Raw genomic sequence first — 23,972 nt, forward strand, 5'->3', positions numbered from 1 at the left:
TATAAAACCATCCTAAGTTGACATTTCGTAGGACCACCCCCGAAATAAAAGTCGACCTCCCAAGCCTGATTCGAATCGGCACTGCTACACATCTATTTTAAACAGCTGGATCTTAATACAGTTAAGATTTGTGAATAATGAAATTTGAGGTAGGTGCTTTATTACACCAAAACGGAATTTACCTGTTGAACAGATCAGCTACATAGGATTACAATTGAATAAACGATCAACTTTGAATCCTCATACAAGACTGAAAAATGAAACTACACATCGATTCCGATAATTATAACGCATACTTGCAAAAGAATCATTTATATAAATATAATAAGGCCTATTATGATTTATGGAGTTGAACTTTTTGGCTTCAATAAGACATCTTAATCTCGTAACCATCGAAATCTTCAATACTCCTTATTATGTCAAAAATAGAATCATCCATAATTATCTCAATGTTTTATATGCAGATTTGGCCAGGACCCGATATCATATGTCATATTTTATATATATGTGGGAGTGGGTAGCACATTGGTAAGGCATTATGCTACTAACTCCAATGACACGGGTTCGAATACTGTAGCCGTGAGGATGTCCTGTAGGTTCGGGAGCCCTCCTTGTTTTATCTAGCCTCATAAAGTGGGTATCTTTAATTAGGTAAACATCTGGTGTTCAAGCGTGTACTCACCAAATCACCTCTGCAAAACCGTGCTGCCCCTCACCCTTGTGAGGATTGTAGGGGTGCAGATTTTTTTTTTTATTCCTTAACTCCCTTATGACACGAATCCATTTGTTTCTAACCTAGCTTCCTCTTTTCTAGGTGTCTGAAAATATGATGTCCCTGAGACTTTCTAATATAGAAGTGACATTGGAGTTCAAACAATGAGTAGTTTCTCCAAAAGTCCGTATCATGCCATTAAACTATAGTTCACAGCAAATTCACTAGGATTATTTTCTAGTTGAAATTGTAATAACTTAACAAAATAAAAAAAATTAAAAATTTCTATTTTAATAAAATAATAAATTTATAAAAAAAAAAATAAAAGCTTTTTTGTTGATGAGATACCGAGCAGTGAACAATTCCACGCAGACCTGAGAATATTTTTTTCTGTAAATTTTTAAGACAAAGAGGTTCTGAATGACATTCCTCAACCGTGTGAACCAGATAATGACGCTGATAACAATGGCTGTGGTACAAAGGAACGATCCGATGTGAACGACTCATTATGACTCGGCTCAGCTGTGCCTCTAACAGCAAGTACCTACTACAGCAAGTACTGTGTGGCTATTGTTCGGCCTGTGCAATGGAACAGCGATTGTAAGGGAGTCATTCATAAAATATATCAACTCAAATTCAATACTGGATCGGAAAATAAAAACCTCATTTAATAGGGGTATTTAAACATGTTAAAGCGTGTTAAATGGAAAAACTCGTGTTAAATCGAAAAAAATTGCCTTCTTTTACCGTTGTAAAACGAAATAACATTTAACATGGTAAAAAATTTAACATTTAACACATCATGAATACCCCTAATATTGTAGTCGTTGTATAAAAAGGCTTTGGTTTTCTTAGTGTCTCAGATAGATTATAATTTACTCAAATATGAAACCTTTCCGAACTATATATACACATGTATTTTTTTATCATCTGAATACATTTCTGAGCCTGCAATGTCTCTTCTCTCCCATGATCATGGAACCCAACTCATCATGAATGAAACTTACTCTCATCGCCCTTGTTTACGCTCATAAACATTTTATTTATTTTCTGTAGGATTGAAAATCTGTATTTTTTTTTTATAAATCAATCAGTAACATAATGTAAGATATTTTGTAAATGTGAATATCTAACTGTTTGTGATAACGAATTAATAGCACAGCTGTTTTATAACAAAACACTATCTGGAGCGTCATATGTTTTAAACACTCGACTGTGAGGCCTCGTTCCGACTCCCAGCGCTCGTTGTTTTATGTATCGCACTGTGTCACTATGACTGCGATATCAAATTATATTTTGTTGTCATCTTCAGCTTACGAGGGGACTGCTATCTACAATTGATACTTTGCTGTCATCCTACGGCTATCATCTGTACGACCTGTATCCTCAGCTTACGAGGGGACTCGACCTGTATCCTCAGCTTACGAGGGGACTGCTATCTACAGTTGATACTTTGCTGTCATCCTACGGCTATTATCTGTACGACCTACATCCTCAACTTACGAGGGGATTGCCATCTACAACCAACTTTCCTCCTCAACATAAGGTCAGATAGACATTATTATTCGTTTTCATCCAGCTGATGTTATTAATTTACTATCAACCATAAATATTTTATTTTGAGTTAATTAAGACTTCTCCTTTGTTTTGTATTGTTTGTATTGAATAATTTATTATATTTTCTTTATCGTTTTGTTTTTTATAAAGCTCTATTTTTTAATTTTAGTTTACTAACACTACTAACCCAATATCAATACCTTATTTTTACTATTAATTATTATGTATATATTTTTCTTTTTGAGCAATAATTTAATACATTTACAAAATTTTATTTTCCTATTGATTGGAGAAGATGGTCGGGGGTGCGTTCGGCAAAGAAACAACATAAATAAACAAAAAAATATTTAAGAGTTCAACCTATTTTCACCGCTAGACACGCTGATGAAGACCTGAAACTCAGGTCGAAACGTCGGCATAAATAATAATTTTTTGTTTATTTATGTTGTTTCTTTGCTGACCGGACCCCCCGACCATCTTCTCCAATCAGTAATCTATGGTCAACTATCTACACCTTATTATTTTCCTATAATTTCCAATCTTCCAATTAACAATAACCCAAAACAACCAGCGTTTCGGAAATTTCTTTAGACGTCGGATTCCGTTCGTAACATCCCTAAAATTATAGTAAAAGAAAGCTATCTATTTCATTTAACGAGTCTTTCAACTAATTATTTTCTCGGACGACCACTTCAAGACGTTATTATTTCATAAATTTGATGAAGAAATTATGTGTCACTGTTTATATATGTAATCCTCTACGGTGTCCATGTTTAATTCAGAGTGCATTTTAGATATTATAGTGTAATATGGATAGTTATTAACGATTCTGAGGCATTTGTTTTGGAATACTTGTGTTTTCTTTTTATTTGTTGAACTAGTAAAGCTCCATATGGACAGGCTAAGTTAATTTATTTTACCTGCAATAACATTATATTCATGTCTTTTTATAATCTCCACAGGCAGGGGTATCAGGATTTTTCTAATCATTATTGAATTCGTCATAGCCATGAAGGTCATCGAAAATCTCAACAGATTTATTGCTGCATGCAAAACGTTTAAAATTGTATAAATCGTTAAAATGATAATAGAGGAAACTAATTATGATATTTGGAAAAAAAAAAATCGATTCTCAAGAATTTCAATTACATTCGAATCGTTTAAATTAATAGAGGCCAAGCTTGGCGTGGGTTCGAAGGCGTAAACAATATTTCACAATAACAATAAGTAACGATAAAAAGGTAAGATAACGCTTTGGAAGTAATATAATCAAGGTACGTGGTAGGTGGTTGGGGGTATTATATTTTAGTAATATACGCTGCTATAACTCAAAGGAGACATGACAGGATGCAAATCCTAGCTCCGCCTGCAGTGGATGGCTGGGGCATTAGGTAACTCCTAACATCACTCACAAAGCCTTGAGATCGGTTCTTCTTTTATCACAACATTCCGATGGATTTTCATTTTATTTTTATAAAGAGGATATTCAGTCTTAGAGAAAAAACTCATGATAAGGCAACAGTTGTTTGATAATATCTCCATCATAAGCGTCAGTCTCAATGCATTTTTTTTTTATTTACGTTGAAATGAAATATATAATATAATAATATAAATATATATACGTAGAAATAAAATATGAAAAATATGAAATATATATTTCAACTAAACATATACTGATCATTATATTTTTATTGCATCTTGATCATTCATTTTCACAATCGTTTTTCATTCTAGCCGAAATCTCATGATATAGACATAAAAAGGTAATTCTTCTATCACATAGATAACTTTCTACGTATACCCTTTTAGTATTATCACACACATGATGGTATTTTGTTTTAATACAGCCCTAATGAAGCCCTCTGAAGTTAGTGATAACTATTTATCTCTTTTGACCGTCACCTAAAAGAATCTTTCTATATATGTTTAAAAATGTATACAAGTAAATTTGCTTTTGGTGATATAGTGACACGATACAAACATGTGGAGAATCTACTCATTGATAGAACTCCAATAACATTTCTAGAGACGATCTAGAAACAGGTGGATTTGGGTTGTTGGGAAGTTTATCATAGAAGGATTAGTATCTGAACTAATGTTTTCTCACTTTATAAGCAACTTCAAAAATTAAAAAAAAAAATAATAATAAAAATACGATAAATATTGAAAATGAAAACATTCAGTATATCTTTTTTTTTTATATCTGTATTATGCTTTTACAGTTGTGAATAAAATAAATAAATTTAAAAAAAAATTCTTTATTGAAATTTACAACTTATATTATATAATACAGTAAATTTGATGTTAGTTAAAATGGAGTGTTACAGACGTGTAGAGCAACTCGTTAGCACTCTGACATTTAAATTAGCAGGTCTCGTGGCCATCTTCTTTTCAGGCGCCTCGGAGGATTGTCAGGAATGGAAGAGGACGCAAGGTTAGAAACTAGGGGGTTGGAGTGGTTTGGGAGTTTATAATGGAAGGAATGATATGATATGGGATTGTTAAGGATGAAAGATTAAGAATTAATGGGTTAGGATGGGTAAGGAGAAAGGAATGAAAAGACACATATCTGTTTTGGGCCAAATCTGCAACGAGTGGGATGTTAAGGTCTTTATGTATGGTTTTATTTGTAACAAAGTAAGGAGCATTGAGGATTTTACGAAGGATTTTGGATTGTAAGAATTGGATACAAGAGGAATTCGAAGGTTTAGTGGAGCCCCAAAACTCAACTCCATATGTCCACATTGGCCTTATTACAGTCATGTAGATCAGTCTTTTGCAATGTGTTGGAAGTTTAGACCGTTTGTCTAGTAAGTGCTGTAATAGTCGAAATCGACGTGCAGTTTCCTGTCTTTTCAATCTTGGGTAAGGATTCCAGGTTAATCGTTTGTCCAAATGTAGTCCAAGATACCGGATCTGTTCGACAGGGGTAAGAGTAACATCATTAAATGAAACTGTAGGGCAGTCAGGAGGTTTACTCAGTATATCTGAAGTTATTAAGGTACCTCTACATGTTTGCCAAACAACGGCAAATCCGCGTATGCGCGAACGTGTGGATGGGTTATTTGGATTAGCTGGCCTGAATATGGGGCCTAACCGTTGAGTGTCGGTGTTTGGCACAAACCGAAGGGTGCTTGTGCTGCATCGCCACGTTCGTTTTTGGTTTGTATTGCTTTAGACCTGTCGACAGATGAATATTTATGCTTTCCAGGTTTTAATTAATTAAAAAAATTCCTGAACTTTTGGAGTTAATAATTAACTCTTGTTTATGGTTGTATATTTTAAAATTATATTAACGGTCCAAACTTGTTGCCTATGTTGCCGATTTGGCCAGAACCAGATACCAATCCTTCCATAATAAACTTCCCAACCACCTAGGTTTCTAACCTGGCTTCTCCTTCACTACCTAATAATCCTCCTAGACGTCTGAAAAGAAGATGGCCTCGAGATCTTCTCCTTTAGAAATGTTTTTGGAGTTCTATCAATGGGTAGATTCTCCACATGTTTTTATCATGTCATAATATCACTTACAGCAAATTTACTTGATGTTTATACATGTATACAGTTGTAAATATCAATAAATAAATTATTAAAAGATTATATTGTTTCTGATAAAACTTTTTAGAACGAAGGTTGAATTTATAGGTTATGTATTACTATTTATATGAATTTTTATCATTTACAATATACATTGCTCATATTTAAGTTTCCTTTTCATCCTGCTTATCTTTAGTTTGCTCCTTTTTATAGTATAAGTAGATTAAATCGAATGTAATAGTAGGGAAAAATCAAAAGAAAAACATTGCGGAACATTGGATTTGAGGAAAGTGATCCAGCATTATGGGTTGTTATATAGTAAGATAGTAAGGTAGAAATAGAGTAAGGAAATAATATATTAGGATATTAATAGCGTAAAATAGTAACATAGTAAGGTAGTATAAATTAAGGAAAATAAAAAAAAAATTAAATATTACATTAAATATTCACAATAATATTTGAAAAAAATTACTGGATAATCTTGTTGATTTTGATTTCTAAAACTGAATCTTAAAAGATATTAGATTTTAATAATGTAAATTAGAAATTTTAAACTATAAAACAGAAACGCATCTTTGTACATCAAGTGTAAATAGCCAAGGGAAGCCATCTTGGTTCAGCATTAGAGAGAGAATACTAAGTGAGTTAAGGCAGTTAAAAAAGAATTAATTCTTAATGGCCTTAATAGTTCCATATGCAAATTGTTAATCTGAATATGTATCAGGCCATTTACACATTCCGTATAATTCGATTACCTCAGTTCGATTGCAATATCGATACAGACTACTGATAATGTGAGGCTGTTTGACACCTTTATAACATGCTAGCTGTTATTCGAGTTTTATGTTGGAACAAATTAAAATATATATAACAAATTAATATTATTATATAACAAGGCCAGGTGTTGAGTAACTTTCAATCAGAAATTACCAACGCATTTGTGAGCTATTGAGTAGAATGAGAACCATTTCGGAGGAGATAAATGCAGTCATCCGGTTGTAATGAGGTTTAATAACGTCAGCTTTCACCGTTCGAGGATATAGGTAGCATTGTCTCTTTTCTACATCCCGATCAGCTGGTTTATTTCACTGTATTCGTCAAGACCTTTCCTTTATAGCTTTATGTATTTATATTTGTATAATATAAATTTTTAAAAAAATGAAACAAATATATATAACTGTAGTTTCGAGATACAAGATATTGAGTAAGTCTAACAAAAGTTTTTTATATAAGTCGTTTTCAAGCAGAAATGGGCAAAAATTAGCTATAGTTGAATCTAGTAGGTTAAATTGCCATGGATACGACCCTTATTCATGAATGAACCATTGATAAATAATTATCGTATCCATGGCAATTTTAGCTATTAATGTCAACTATAACAAATTTTTGCCCAACTCTGTTATCAAGGTTATTTTTGGAAACGTTTCAGATCATTAAAATTTAATTAACAGGACACTATAAATATATAAATAATTCATGTTAAATAAAAATCGGGGGCCCGATCACAAGGAAACGAAAAATCATATTTTGTAACATAATCCAATTTATTTTTCAACTTCTAAAATATTCTAAAGCATTTTCTACTATTTTCACTTTCATCTACCTATATATTCCAAATATAGTAAGGGAGAATATTGCAATCACGAAAAATATCAAATTTGAGGTTTCGACGCAAATGCAAGTTTTCAGGTATCTTGATTAAAAAAAAAACTTTTAATTTTTTTTCGTTGAAAAACAAATTAAACAGTCCACATTGTTAGCAATGATATATAATGTATAAATACAAAATATTAAAGAACATTATGAATAACCAAAGGAAAATATATAAATTCGATTCTAACTGGAGACCGCTCGATTTTGAATCCCTTCCGCACCTAAATTGGGAAAATTAAGTTTTTTCAAATTTAACTAAAGGATATTTAGATTAAAATCATCCTTAGAGGAACGTCATTCATCGGCAAATACTATACAATTTCACAGAAATCATCCTTAATTTTTTAAAGCTCTTTTCTTGGTCTTATACTTTTAAATTTAGTTTTATCCTTCTCACTCCTCCTGTCCTACAGTATCCTTTCTAAATACTACACTAACGACTGTTGAACAGATTCGATACTTAGGACTCCATCTTGACAAGAGACTTACTTGGAATCTATACACAAGACTGAAAAGACAAGAAACTGCTCATAGATTCCGATTGCTACAACACTTACTTGACAAACGCTCTAAACTTCCCATTCACTACAAAAAATTAGTATACACTATGATAATCAAACCAATTTAGACATATGGAATTGGAAATTCCTCCCGCATCCAATCCTTACAATCCAAAATCCTACATAAAATCCTTGATGCTCCTTATTACGTTGCAAATAAACTCATCCACAAAGACCTTAACATCCCATTCGTTGCTGATTTGGCCAGAAAAACAGATATGGCTGTTTTCATTGCAAACTCTTTACCTATCCTAACCCATTAATTCTTAATCTTTCATCCTTAACAATCCCTGATACTCCTCCGAGGCGTCTGAAAAGAAGATGGCCAAGGGACCTTCTAATTTAAATTAATGTTTGAAGTACCACAAATGGGTGGTAGATTTTCAAGTGTATATGAAACATACAACATATTTACTTATTGTATTTAATATTTGTACAGTTGAAAATCACATTAATTAAATTTTAAAAAAACAAAAGTTTTATCCTTAATCTGAGCTTTAAATAAAGATTAAAAAATAATTTTTCAATCAAGGCAAAAATAACGGTTTGCCAAGTTTCTTATCTCGACCAAGTCATTGCGATGATAATAATGTCTACTAGACATATCAGGTTCTTGTAATTACTGCTTTCTGAGAAAATACATCTTTTTTGCCTCGTAAAATACAATAACATGTAATTGGAAGCCAACCGATCCTTCTTATCAGCACACTCTTATCGAGTTATTACGAGTCAGGATGTTCTAATTTCTTTGATTATACCTCAGCGCGGATAAAGGTGGTTATGGAGAGCGGTGGATATTCTTGCTGATAGATCAACAACGGATACAGTTCAGCGAAATTGCTGGAGTTGCAAAAAGTTGTTCGTTCAAACGGCCGTACGCAGCAGATCATTGCACTGGAGAAAATCAGGGAACTTAACCTACTAGCTTTGAAGCGCGATGCAAATTCTGAAATAATTATTATTATTATAAAGGAAACCTTTAACTGTCATTTTATAATAGTAATAAATATATAGTGCTGTGCATGCATGATCAATTTTTTCTAAACATTTAACCGTGTTATTTATTTATTTTTTAAACCTAATATGCTTATAATAAATATTCAAAATAAATTAATACCAATGAAAAAAAATAGTATGTTCCCATAAGATAAAATAATTTCTTCCAAAAATAGTTATCACATCTAATTAATAATCAAATAATTTTCAGCTCCACTAATCCTATAAATTGATGCATTTTTTGTCACTCTCCATTACCTTCTACGACTTTATAATTTGTATATTAATATTTCTAAAATATTAATATACAACTTTCTAACGGTATATGATACGGCTTTATTATTACACTTATTTTCAGTTATCGCTTTGGAACCCGAAAAAAAAAATCCTTTCACAATTTAATTTAAAGTAATTATTTCTTAGATAAATATATTTACATATAATCCAAATTTTTGTTTGAGACAGATATAATTATTAATTGTAACAAAAACATCCATAATCTCAACGCATTTTTATTATCATTACACTCCTACGTTTCAGCCATTCCGGCCATTTTCAAGAATCTTCATTCATACTATCATAGCCAAAAATTGGTTATCACATTATTGTTGATAATTATCGCGCTGTCAATTTTTATCATTAGTTAATTACCTATTGTAATATCAAAGAGTAACAATGAAAATAATAGATAATTGACTAAAGATAAAAATTGACAAAGGCATAATCGCCTGTAATAATGTGATAACCAATTTTTGGCTGTGATAAGGTGAATAAAATCCTTGCAAATGATCGGAATGTCTGAAAGGAGTTTAAAGATAATAAAAAAGTTTGGAGACCATATAGATGTTTTTGTTATAACTAATAAAAAAATCTGTCTCAAACAAAAAATTGGATTACATTGGATACATATTTCTTACTCTAACCTTTGAAAAATATTTAGTTGAAATTAAATTTTGAAAAGAGGATTTTTTTTTCAGGTTGGAAAACTATAACTGAAAATAAGTGGAATAATGAAGCCGTGTAATATACCGTTAGAAAAGTTGTATATGAATATACAAATTATAAAGTCATAGAAGGTAATGGAGAGTGGCAAAAAATGCATCAATTTACTGGATCAGTGGAGTTGGAAATTATTTGATTATTAATTAAATGTAGCAAGTATTTTTGGAAGAAATTATTATATCTTATAATGACATAGTTGATTTTGGAACGAAACACCTTAAGTTGTAGTTATTTATTTTTATTTAATTTAGGTTTTTCGTTTGGTTTTTAAATATGGTAAGATGCTTAGAAAAACTTGCGTCATGTGCGCTCAGTAATTTGAAGATGGCTGAAACGTAGGAGTTTAAAGATTATAAAAAATTGTTCAGGCTATATAAATGTGTTTTTTTTATAAATAATAAGTTAAATATATCATTTAAAAGAGAACATTAACACTTCACACTTTTTAAAGTATTGATTATGATCAACGTTCAGTGCTTGATGATTCACGTTTAACATTTAAAAAAATGTGTTTTCATATTAATTAGCCTAAACAAAAAACATATAAATGAATAGAAAATTATAAAGCTCTATTCTATAATGATCTGTAACCTTGTATTTTTTATAAAAATCACCAAATTCTTTAAACCTAAAAAAAGAGCGTATTTTAATTTCCTTACTTTTATTTTCTTATATCGAATATTTATTCTCCGTTTCCTTTATATGATGCCAACATTAACATTTTATAAATTGAAAATAGTAGATATTAATTATTCATGACAATTATATTTTAACATGATTTTTGAATATTAAATGTGAATCATTTATAATTGCTGGTTTAATTAAAAGATCTGAAAAAGTATTTTTTACTTCTGCAGTTATCAATTTATTTCATGGTCTTTATTTATTTATTTTTTATTTCTACTAACAATGAGAGATTAAATGGAACTATTAACTTATACAATGACTGTCCTTCAGTTGTTCGTGCTAAAATATCGCAAGATAAATAAATTATAATAAAACAATACACACACGATAGGAGTAATTGAAAACATACAGAATAAGATAAAAAAAAAAACAAACAGTAAAAGTCCTGCTGCAGCGAATAGAGATAATTAAGGAATACAAATAAGGAGGAGACACTAATAACGTGGAAAATATATATAAATCGATGATAACCTCGATTCCAGAATCGATAACCTCGTATCGAATTAGTCCTTTATCTTATTGATAGCTCTTTTAGACTTTTTTTATATCCTTTTCAGGGCTGCCTTATTGATTTATATTATTTGTTGCATTCGTTCTCATTTAGTCTACTGAGTAAATTAATGGGTATATATGGTTTATATATTATTATTACTAAAAGAATACATAGTGTAGTTTTGTCTCTGAATTAATTTAAAGATGCACTAAATGTTTTAACGTATCTTAACTACACATAAACTTGTTGCTACTTTGGTATAAGTAAATTTAAAGAAAAATATTATCAATTGACTGGCTAAAATATATTACCGAAATGTATCGATGGAATCGAACACGTAGACCTTGAGACAATTATTAATTTTTACACTTTAAAGTATAGAAAGATAAAAATGCCGCATAAAAAAATTGAATTAAGGAATTTTCCTTTGATTCCTAAAATCCGTCAATGTATTTTATTTTTTAAATATTTAATCTGGCCTTGAGAAATGATTTGAGCTCGTGGTTCCAGAAAATAAATAAAAAAAAATGGTTTGTTTTAAAAATATTTCACCGGTAGGTAACCAACAAGTAAAGCTTTGATCTTCAAAGGAACACCGCGTTTACCTCGTACGACTAACGCACATTGTGGACATAGCTTAACACATTCGACAAACGATCAATGTGGACATAGCTTTGTCAGGAATTACGTATTTGCGTTAACAATAACTTGAAATTAACGTGGAGTTATACGTTATCTTAGATAAAGAAACGTTTATGAAGCTGTTTGTGGCCGATCGTGTACAGCCACAAATGTAACATTCCCTTGTCAAAAGCGTTGTCGCTTTGATGTTCCGGCCTGAGATGGTTACTTTTAATACATAGCGGACCCTCAGAATAAATCTCGACTTTTCAACTTCGGCTAAAATAAGTTGGTAACATGTCTTTCCTGGCCGTCTGTAGCTGAGGGAGTTGAGACGTAGGTCTTTGCATCCTCGGAACTGCAGCGGGGCCGGTTTGAATCCCGCCTGGGAGTTGACTTTTCTATCTGTGGTAGTTTAGAATCGAGTGGTACCCTGCAAATAACGCCCTCACCGAATCACAATCTTTTGAATGAAATTATCAACTTAATTATTGATCAACAATGTTTTAATAAAATAAAATATTGTACAAACATCAAAATAAATAATTTATTTAAAAGAAAATGTGACCCATGTAGACCAAGAGTCCACTAATATTTACGTATATATTTAAATATTATTATTTTTATTTGTTTAGCAAATTATACGAATTTCAATCCATCCAGATTGTAATATCTATCGGTTTATGGCATATTAACATATACTATAAAATAAATAAAAAACATAAAGAATTTATTTTTTACACTTTTAATTATCGGGGAGTAGTGTGGACAGCAAGGGTTTATAAACTAAAATTATACAATTTAAAAATTATTTCGAGAAATGCACCTAGCTAATGATTTAATATATAAAGTAGAACTAAGAAGAAAAAAAAAACTAAGACTATACTTAAAACTATTGTAGGAAGGTTGTATTGGTGGAGGTCGATAATGCGACAAAACAGTAGATAAAACTATTTAATGTTAACCTTGTTCATCTACTAATTTGTGCCTCTATCCGCCACTCGGACTATCCTCCTACAATCTACCTAAAATACTATCTTCTTCCAAAACAAAAAATAAAACTAATACATAATAAAAATATAGATTATTCTGTACATACTGGCATATTAAAAAAAAACTATGATTGAATAGTAATAATAATATCCAGTCTAGTAAAAAACATAATAATCAATGAATCAAATAGTACTAAAAATAATAATAATGATAATTTTTAACTAATAATATACTAATGAATTAATAATAATCAAGCTAATAAAGTTAAAAGAACGTGAAAACTACGCACTTAACTTGAAATATAATATAATGTAATATACAATTTAATAATATAACTAAAGGATTAAGTATATTTGAGATGTAGATAGTTTTAAATTCACAAGTACTAAATAATGGCCCGCTTTTGAAACAATATTGCAGCACAATATTAAATACAAACAATAAGAGAGAGAGTGGGCTAGGAGACAAAACATTAATGGAGATTTATAGTGATCGAGGAGAGATGAAAAAGAGGACCACTTAGGGAGATATTTCTAGTGGGGGGGGGGGGGCTCTCTCTGCGGTGTTTGGAATTAGCAATGTCTCCTGTAACGGGTCCTTAATTCAAGATTCAGGATGGTATCCTTTTGTGTCCTCCAGTTCAGGTCCTTAGCGGTCGTCTCCAGAAGGTAATGGCTTCCCTCAAAGGATTCCTTCCTGTCAGCTTCCTCCTCCGTCTCCTTTCTTTCGCTACTCAACCGAACGTAACTCGCGATAGGAACTTTCCTTCTATTCGACCAGGAAATATATCCTTTTTACTTTATTCTAGAAGAAATATACATGGAGAAAGTATTTTAATAGAGAAAAAATAAAAGCTAACAACATTCCTTAGCAACACATTTTAAGAATAATTTCCTTTTTTTTCTTTAATATTACGAGTATAATACTAGTCATATAATGTCATAGACCTTAACGAGACATAGTCCCAGAATAACAAACTATTTTTCATTTCATATTATTATTGTTATTTTTCATTTTTATTTCTATAATAATAATAATATATAATTGGAGAAGTTTGTCGGAGGGGTGCGGTCAGCAAAGAACAACATAAATAAACAAAACCATATTTATTTATTTTATGCCGACGTTTCGACCTGAGTTTCAGGTCTTCATCAGGGCTATAGAACAAAAGAGATAACAACAACATTTAGAAAAATATACAATTTAAAATGAATAGTATACAAACAAATTTAGAATCATACAAAATATTGAATTGAATCATAAATGATTAAAAATTGATAACTGATAATTGAATAGTAAGAAAATTTTTTTAATTGATTGATAATCGTGGAATTAAATGGTAGTAGATTGAAAACAGTGAAAGATGAAATATAATATCATGTAGGTAAGAAGATATGTATAATATAAAATATGCAAGTAGTGTCTAAAAAACTGAAAAAATAAAATCTACTACCATCTAATTCTACGATTATCAATCAATTAAAGACATTTTTTTACTATTCAATTATCAGTTATAAATTTTTTATCATTTATGATTCAATTCAATATTTTATATGATTCTAAATTTGTTTGTATACTATTTCTTTTCAATTGTATGTTTCTCTAAATGTTGTTGTTATCTCTTTTGTTCTATAAATTCCAATAAATCCCACCAAATCATATTTACCCTTCGTCTTGCCCTACAATATGTTTTAATAATACCCCACTTATTCCTGTTGAGCAGATCCGTTACTTAGGACTAAATCTGGACAAACGACTGAGATGGAATCCTCATAAAAGACTGAAACGACAGGAAACTGCTCGTCGATTCCGACTATTACAACATTTACTAGACCAGCGGTCATAACTTCCAATCCATTACAAAATACTGATCTACTTGACTATTATAAGGCTCATCTGGACATACGGAATTGAGCTATGGGGCTCCACTAAACCATCCTCTCGAATCCAATCCGTACAGTCCAAAACCCTTCGTAAAATCCTTAATGCTTCTTACTTCGTCACAAATCAAATCATCCATCAGGATCTCAATGTCCCCTATGTTGCCGATTTGGCCAGAACCAGATACCAATCCTTCCATGATAAACTTCCCAACCACCCTAACCAACTCGTTTCTAACCTGGCTTCTCCTTCACTACCTAATAATCCTCCTAGGCGTCTGAAAAGAAAATGGCCTCGAGATCTTCTCCTTTAGAAGTGTTTTTGGAGTTCTATCAATGGGTAGATTCTCCACATGTTTGTATCATGTCATAATATCACTTACAGCAAATTTACTTGATGTGTATATATGTATACAGTTCTAAATAACAATAAATAAATTATTAAAAAAATATTTATTTTCGATGATGAGAAAATTATTTAAATATTCAGAACATTAAAAATGTATAAATTAAAAAAAAAATAAACACAAAAGTTTTGATTTGTTTCTAAATACTTCGTCCACAAATTTTGGCAAGCCGGTGCTAGATACATCTTCATAGCTGTCATTGAGGAGTTAATGTGCCAACTTAAACAGGCTCGTGACTGCAGCGACACTGGTTAGGATTCGGTCCAGGTGGTCTACTTTTATTTCTAGGATGGTCCCACGAAATAAAAACATAACTTACACTATGGTTAGAATAGGGTGGTAACCTGTAGAACTCCCCTCCACCCACGTATTTCAGAAATGACCAAGAAGGGGCGCATAAAAAGATAAATAAATAGAAAAAATGTTTCGGGAGAGACTTATTAGGGCAATATCAGCATTGAACTATTGGGTTACCTAAGCCTTTATTTATTTATATTAATAATTTTTTTTTCTCCTGAGTCATAAATAGACATTTTAAGAGGTATTACAAGATCAAATTGCCTTTTTTTAAACAATTAATAAAATCGATTTATCGTTCCAAATAATAAATAAAACGACAATAAGGGCAAAAATAAAATTGAAATATGGACTTTGGGATTGGAAGTGGTTAAGGCTTTGCCTTTATGGCGCCCCATTCAATGGCGAGTATAATACGATAATTATTAAGTCAATCGAAGGTTGGTCACGTTTCGTTTAAATTGCGTTATTAAATATTTGTCTCTCTTTACAGCGCTGGAAATTGAATTTATAGATGACCGTAGCAATTTTGAAAAAAATAAAATAAAATGCTTTCAACAATTTTCAATCGTTCATTAAAGTATATAATTTAAAACTTTGGTTTATATCTTTGAACTTCGACTTATCTATGTATATACGAAATATATAGTAAGGGGGATTATTTCCATCGTCCCTTTGAGCGCCCATAAGTACAAACAAACAAAGCTCGAAAAATGATAAATGTATCTCTCTATGTGAATTGACAACCTCGTTCAAAAAAGAAAAGTCGTAGAAAACTGAAATTATATATTTAGGGCATGTTTAAGCCTGGGATGCTAGAGCAACATTTTGGCTAAAATCGACCAACCTCAAGTGCAACTTTATAGAATCGATTTATCACAATTTACAATTATCTCCACTATGTCTCAAACGATTTTGATTAAACTCTGTGAATTAGTGAACAATTAAGACTGCTGCAGGACATTCTTTTATATTTTTTTAATAAATATAAAATTAATTCATAGTCACAATACCTCTATTTACTTATTATTATTCATTTTATTTATTCATTATTATTATTATTATTTTTTCTCTTTTCTTCTCTCTTCCCTTTTTCAAATTAACTTGTGTCTTTTTACTATTAGAAGACAATTGTTTGTTTTATTTAAGTGTACCAATATCATTATTTTTTTGTTATTAATTTTACTTTCCTCTTTTATTAAGAAGCATTATTCTTATATCTAGTTCCAGATAGGGGTCGTATTCTCAGTTAAATAGAGTATTATTATTATATGGGCGATAGACCATGGAGGCCTAAAGTCCTCGCGCGATGTATTAGGAGATACAACGCGCGTTTCTTGACGTGGTTTATTCGTAGGGCCGGCTCCTCCCTCCCACGCCTATTTTATTATAGTTCCACACATTGGCTAACGGGCCTCACAAATGTCCGGGGGGAGGATATGAGTGAAGTTGGTATAATTTTATCCCTTCAAAAATGGGGCCGGCCTCGAACTCGCAACCTCAGAGTTGGTAGAAAGAAGCGTTGCCACGCTGCTACCGCTGACCCCATGAAATAGATTAACAGAGCTTAAATGCCTAATCTTCCTCTAAAGCATCCTTTGAAAAAAAAAAAAAGTTCTCATTGTTAGCAATAATAAACAATATATAAATACTTTTTTTTTATCTATTTATTGATATTTACAACTGTATAAAAAATACAACAAGTAAATTTGATCATAATGACATAATGATATGATACAGCATGTAGAGAAACTACCCAGTAGAAGAACTCTAAAAACAGTTTACAATATAAGGTCACAAGGCCATCTTCTTTTCAGGCGCCTCGGAGGATTGGCAGGAATGGAAAAGGAAGCAAGGTTTGAAACTAGTGGGTTTGGGTGGTTAGGGAGTTTATTATGGAAGGAATCATATCGGGTTCGGACTAGATCGGTTACATATATAAATACGAAATATTAAAAATTTCATGAATAATTAAAGGAGAAAAAAAAAAAATATTCCATTCGAACGGGAATAACCGAAATCATTGGAACTTCCCCCGATTGGCTTTGTTACCTTTTGCAAAACTGTCGTCTTCTTGGGAGGAACAAAATTTATATTCATTATTCATACACCGAGAAACCCTAAAATAAGAACGTTTATAGCAACAGATAATTTTTTTTTAAAATTATCCCTAATTTAGATTTTTTGTCGCAAAAACAGCGATAACTTCAAAACGGGCCTACAAACAACATAAAACTTGGAAACGTAAGAAGGGTGGTGAGTCAAAGTTGTGTTATAGTGCTCATAAATCCATCTCAAAAATTGATTCCATCCCATCAACGTACCAATACAAATAGTAATAAAAGAGTAATATAGAAAACATTTGACTATCAAGTTACTAGGCATCATTAAAAAAACTAATATTTGGATTGTTAATTTTTTTTTTCGGAACATTCCAGAATTTTTTTTTATACTATGATTAATTATACAAAATAAAAAAAAAAAACATTGGTCTTTTTGATCCTAGATTTTTTAATCACTCGGAGCTTTATTTAAAAATCGATTATAATCATTGATTTTATCAATACATAAACACACACACAAATTTTAACAATAAATCAATTTATTTTAGCAAATATCATGATATTTTTCATGAAAACTACTACTCCTACGACGATAAACGTATTAAACTACTTCACAGCCCATTAAACTAGCTTTAATTTGTTTGCTAATAGACATCTGTACATCAAATGGTTTTTGAGATATGGATTTTTCAAAATAAATTCACTAACTACTGATCCACTAAAAGATTAGTTCCGCTCTGTACCAAATTTTTATAAAATATTGCTTTTTAAAAAGCTATATCTCGAGAACTATATACGTGAACGTAAATAACTGTACTAGGCTTACAATTTAGCAAATTTTCTCTACTTTAAGAGATGTTCTCTTAGATTTTCTACTGTTGTTGGTAGTTTTAAAGATATAGAGCTCCAAATGAAAAAATTAATTATTTTTAACGGTTTTGAAAAGCCACCATTTTTTATACACTCTACGTATACTTGGGAGACTCATCAATTTTGACTCCTAATTATGCATAGTTTTTATTAAAGTAATCAAAAATTGGGGTGAAATAACTGACTTTTTTCTCCTCTAGGGCTCATGTACTATCTGAACCAGTGCTCCTTCTTCAAGTATATCGCAATTAACTAGAATGAAAATTAATAATAATGAAGAAAAATATGAAATTTCTACAATTACCTAATATTGTAGTCCTTATGGGCATGTCTATATCTGATTACAATATTTCTCTACTTACTATTGTTAGACCAAAGAATTTTTTTTTTAAGTTCGATTTTCCGCATAAACTTTTACATTTCAATTTGCCCTTATTTATTTAATTAATTAACAATTGTAAACAATGTATTATACCAGCAAATGATACCACGCTATAAAATTGAAATTTGAAAATTTAAATTCCGTCTGCCTTAGAATGCAAAAGGAGAGACTAAAAATATAATTAAAAAATATTAACAACCGAACTGTTACATTTTCATTCTATTTATTAAATCATAATAATTTTATATTAGATTATTGCCAATATGAACGGCTAGAACCTGTGAACGTGAAAGAATATATATTTCCTTGATAATATATTGTCTTTTCACAGCCTTATATTTTACAAGTACTAACACAAACCTCCAGAAAAATATTCTAGAGACGGAAATAAATAAACTTTTTAAATGGAAAATTTGGAAAGACGTCTAAAGAAATATTTCTACCCACCGTCATAGTTTCTTTACCGCGTGTAGTTAGTTAAAATTGGTAATTATAACTTATAATATATTTTGGTAGCATGTTGTATACATATTTTATAAAGTATCTAAAATGGATAGAATTGAGAAAATCTAAAATACTAGAATAATATTCAGCCTTATTAAGAAAATTTCTCAACTAATTACTTAGTCATTATTATTTCTATTACTAGTAAAAAGGTGATTTCAAATTTAAACATATTTTAATGAGGTGTAGATAGTTGACCGTAGATTAATGATTGGAGATATTTGTCGGGGGGTGCGGTCAGCAAAGAACAACATAAATAAACAAAACCATATTTATTTATTTTATGCCGACATTTCAGTTGCAGGCCTACCTTCTACGCCATAACCCCTGATGAAGACCTGAAACTCAGGTCGAAACGTCGGCATAAAATAAATATGGTTTTGTTTATTTATGTTGTTCTTTGCTGACCGCACACCCCGACAAACTTCTCCAATCATTAAACATATTTTAATTCTTAATATAGAATAGTCTTCTTAATTTAGTAATATATTACCGGTCACTTTACCGATTATAGTTTTTTAATGTCTAATTACTAAAATATTAAGAGCATAAAGTAAAAACGTATTCACTTGTAAATAAAGTATGACAATTAGAAATGTTTATAATAAATGAATAATTTAGTAAAATCGTTGTCTCAATTCAACACCCAACCGCGTACATAAATACCCTCACGGCAAAATATATGGAGATGATTCCGGCGATGTAGAATTAAAATTGAATTTTAAAATGTTTTTTTTTTCTTCTCTAACATTAACAATATCACGCACGTTTTATTTTACAAGCCTTGGTATAAAAAATGTAAACCCAAAATAAATGAAATCATAATCACTAGGAAAAAAACAAAAACCATAGGCACCTAAAATGAATGGTTCTGATATCCTCAGTTATTCAGATAGTAAACTGTATTATTACTATAATGGTTTTTTTTTTTTTTTTTTACCCTTTGGTTTGTTTTACTAAAATGTAAAATAGAGAAATTAGTAAAATTTAGTTAGTATCAAGAAAATTTTATTGTATAAGGGGTATCCCAAAAACAATATAGTAAATATTGTACATTTAATATGTATACCATAAAAAAATGTATAAAAATTAAAAAAAAAACACTATTAAATTGCACTTTGAATTTCAACGAAAAACTTATTTACCGATAAATCAATCATATTATTTCTAAGACAAATTCAACTATTTTTCAATTCTTTATTACACGACGTTTCGAGCTAAAATCAGAACACCTTCAATCTTTTCATCGTCCTACGTACGTAACATGCTCTTCCTATCCACATCTCGTCGAGCATAAAAATATTTTTTTAAAAATATCCACACATTCCCTAAAACTCAAACGTTAGGTGGGCAACATATTAAGAAACAGAAATTATAATGAATAAAATGACGGTTGAAGTTGTGGATAGAAAGAACATATATATAATGCAGAAGGATGAAAAGATTGAAGATGAACTAATTTTTAGCTCGAAACGTCCGTTTTATTGAGGGATCTAAGAAGTGAATTACGGTTCAATTTGTCCTTGACACTATATATAATTGATACAACAGTAAACTCTTTTGAAAATATATAATAGACATTTATTAACCTATTTTCAACAATCCATATTTAGTTGAATATATAATAATAATTAACATACCATTGTTTATATTAATTAATTATTATTAATTTGAAGGGCATGAGGAAAAAACTGGTCACTTTTTTTAATTGATCACTGACATATTAATAATTAAAGATTGAAATTTGCCATTCCACCAAAAAATTATAATGCAAAAACATAAATTAAATACATACAATACGTTTTTAGCATTCGAATTCTCTAGGAGAATGCAGATTTTATTGTAATTGTATAATTGATTCTAATTATTTAATTAAACAGGTGACATACCTTGTTTAATGTCCTAATGTTTCATTAATTTTTTTAATATTAAATGATTAAGAATATTAATTACATTTTAGCTTAGAAAATAAATAAATTTAATAGTAAATTTTTAATATATGAATATATAGTACAGAAGTAATTTAATAAAATTTGGCGTGGTCTACAGATAGATTTTCCATCTGCATACGTTTTGGTCTACATCACGTTAAATATTTTTACCATCATTTTTATATAAATACCGAACTTTTATACACAATTATTTTAATATAAAAATATTTATAAATAAACTGTTATCAATAAAAATTAAATAAAAAAATATAAATATATACATACACATATAGGTTTTATTTCTGAATATGTAGTATAAGCATAACAGATACAAATATATTGTGTGATTTTTTTTTTTTCATTTTGATTGACTCAAAGAATTTCATTCATGAACACTAAAATCAAATCAGATTTAACCGGATTTTGAACTAAACGTTTTAAAGAGAGTTGCCTTTTCAACAGAAAGTGTACGGTACCCGTCAGTTTGACGGATTTCAAACTTCGAAATTACATACTGAAAAAATCATGGTATTAATTTGCATTAATTATTTTGCATGATAAATTGATCATTTAATCTTAAAAATTTATATGCACAATTTTTTTTTCCCTTAACTTCCTAAGGTTTGAAATTGGTATGTAGTATATACCAATCTAAACCCAATCAAATCGATGGACTAGCTCATTTCATTTACATCCTTATATGTTTGTTTCGTTCGTAAAAGATTGTATGGCTTTTATTTTCATTTTCAACGAAATCTCTTATGCTTATCACTGAAGAAACAAGAGTCGATCTTCAGTATGATTGCGAGTGTAACGTGTAAAAACATTTTTTAAAGACAGTGTGCAAAAATTATTGTAGATAGAATCCGTTTATTGTACAATATTTACAATTGGGTAATTAAATTTGGGCTCAGTATTTTTTAATATTTTGACTGATCTCCTTATAAAGCGATTATGAGTAAATCCAGATAATATAATAAGATATTGAGAAAAATTATCAACCTTCGAAGATAAGTATGCATTAGGCGAAAACGAAGCTGACAGTTCCCTTTACTATTATTATTATTGTTATCATTTCCGTAATGATTTAAAGAAAAAAATACTATTCATTGATTGTTAATTTATTTAAACGTGAAGCTTAGTACTGTTCAATTCAAACTTAATTTTGAATATATTGATTTTTTAAATAAAATGCTAATTTTTTTCCCTTCAATTTGATAGGTTCTCGTAGAGAAATGTATATAAGAAACACCCGTAAAGCTAGAGTTAATAATAGCACTTGGAAGTCCAAATTTAAAAATACTTTTTCACAAATATATTTTGAAGAGGCTCATGTATTATTATTTATTTATATCGACAGACTGATTATGGAAATAAACGCCTCAAATAATAAACATTATTAGGATATTATTATTTTTTTGTATTTATCATTGGCATAAGTACTTTATACATAAACGGGTAGTTTAGGACTAATTTATCATTTTTTAAAATTGGAGTGTCTCAAAAAATTATCAAAAACGATACAATTTTTCCAAATAATAATTCAATAGATTTTTAATATCAAGTATTAGGTATCGTTAAAGCGGGCTTTCCAAAAAATATTTCTTTTTATTTTACTACAAAGTAATGGTCTAAAGTCAAAATTTGGCTACCTCATCGATTTTCGTTGAAATGGTAAAGAACGTAAAAAACAATTAGGAGACTTCAATGAACAATATTTTTGTTAAAACAAATTTTTTTTTTAAAATTAAAGACACTAGGTTTTGAATTAACTTTTAAACTTATTTTGTTATAAGTGATGTAGAAATTAAATAGTGCTAAATTTGAAAAAAAAAATTATATTTTTTAATTTATTTTATGACTTATTGCTATTCAGTATAATTATTTAAGATGACAAGTATTTTATAAATTTATATACCTAATTACTATATTTGAGTATTTAAATCCTCGTAAACCCAGATTTATTAATAATTAAAATAAAAATTATTTATAAAAAAAAAGATGATATATTACACACCTTCTTGCCATCCCTGAACTTGACAGTGCCCTCGATGATGGCCGTGTAATCCATGTTCACATAAATACCATGTCACAAACACGCGACTGATATAACGCACGAACGCACGCACGCACTACTGTACTCCTCACACAGTGACAGCGGGCAGCGAACTGCCGGCAATCTTACCCCCCACCGTTCACCATTTCACCGCGTCTGCGCACTCCCATCGTTCTACGCTGGTTTTTTTTTTTTTTTATCTAGCGATGGTAGAGTTTACCTTTTGTCGGCTGTTACCTGTACCCTTCCTGGAAGAGGGTCCTGGCCGCTGAGTGGTAGGACTTCTTGCGGAAATATTCCAAGATATCCTGGAACACAGGAGGGGGCCGGAGGCCTTGATTCGCCTTGGATTGCAACGACAGCAAAGGACACATAGGAAAAAAAAATCATTTATATCAATGTGCCTTTTAAATAAACTCGGTATAATGTATACGAAGATAATAACTCAATGAGTTGTAATGAAAAACTCTTCCTTGTTAAATTTCTTTATTTTAAATTATCAGTAACAAGGTTTCGGAGCCATCACGCCATCATCATGTACTCTACAATACAAATTTAAACAATACATAATATGTATAAAACAATTAAATTGACCAATCACATTTTTTATTTAATTTATGAGATGGACAGAAGAGAAACAAAAATAGTTAACTACTATTTATTTACCGACGTTTTGTCCCACTTTGTTGAATTTCATCAACATTATTAGGGCTAAAAAGATTCAAAATCAACTAAAAATATTTTGACATAAAAGGATAAAATAAATACAAA

At 30.2% G+C, this 23,972-nt stretch overlaps 1 protein-coding gene across 2 annotated transcripts in view; it reads right to left on the reverse strand.

Moving 5' to 3' along the window:
* Positions 1–23,322, reverse strand: part of LOC106687902 (uncharacterized) — a 641,896-nt gene extending 618,574 nt beyond the window's left edge. For both annotated transcript variants that reach the window (XM_014432069.3, XM_014432078.3), the window contains exon 1: positions 23,163–23,322. In XM_014432069.3, the coding sequence (XP_014287555.1) occupies positions 23,163–23,216 (54 nt within the window). In that variant the 5' untranslated portion in view covers positions 23,217–23,322. The remainder of the gene's footprint in view (positions 1–23,162) is intronic.
* Positions 23,323–23,972: the final 650 nt, after the last annotated feature.

The sequence above is a fragment of the Halyomorpha halys genome, unplaced genomic scaffold (assembly GCF_000696795.3).
Source record: "Halyomorpha halys isolate HHAL.00 unplaced genomic scaffold, Hhal_1.1 Scaffold40.1, whole genome shotgun sequence".
NCBI classification, from domain to species: Eukaryota; Metazoa; Arthropoda; class Insecta; order Hemiptera; family Pentatomidae; genus Halyomorpha; species Halyomorpha halys.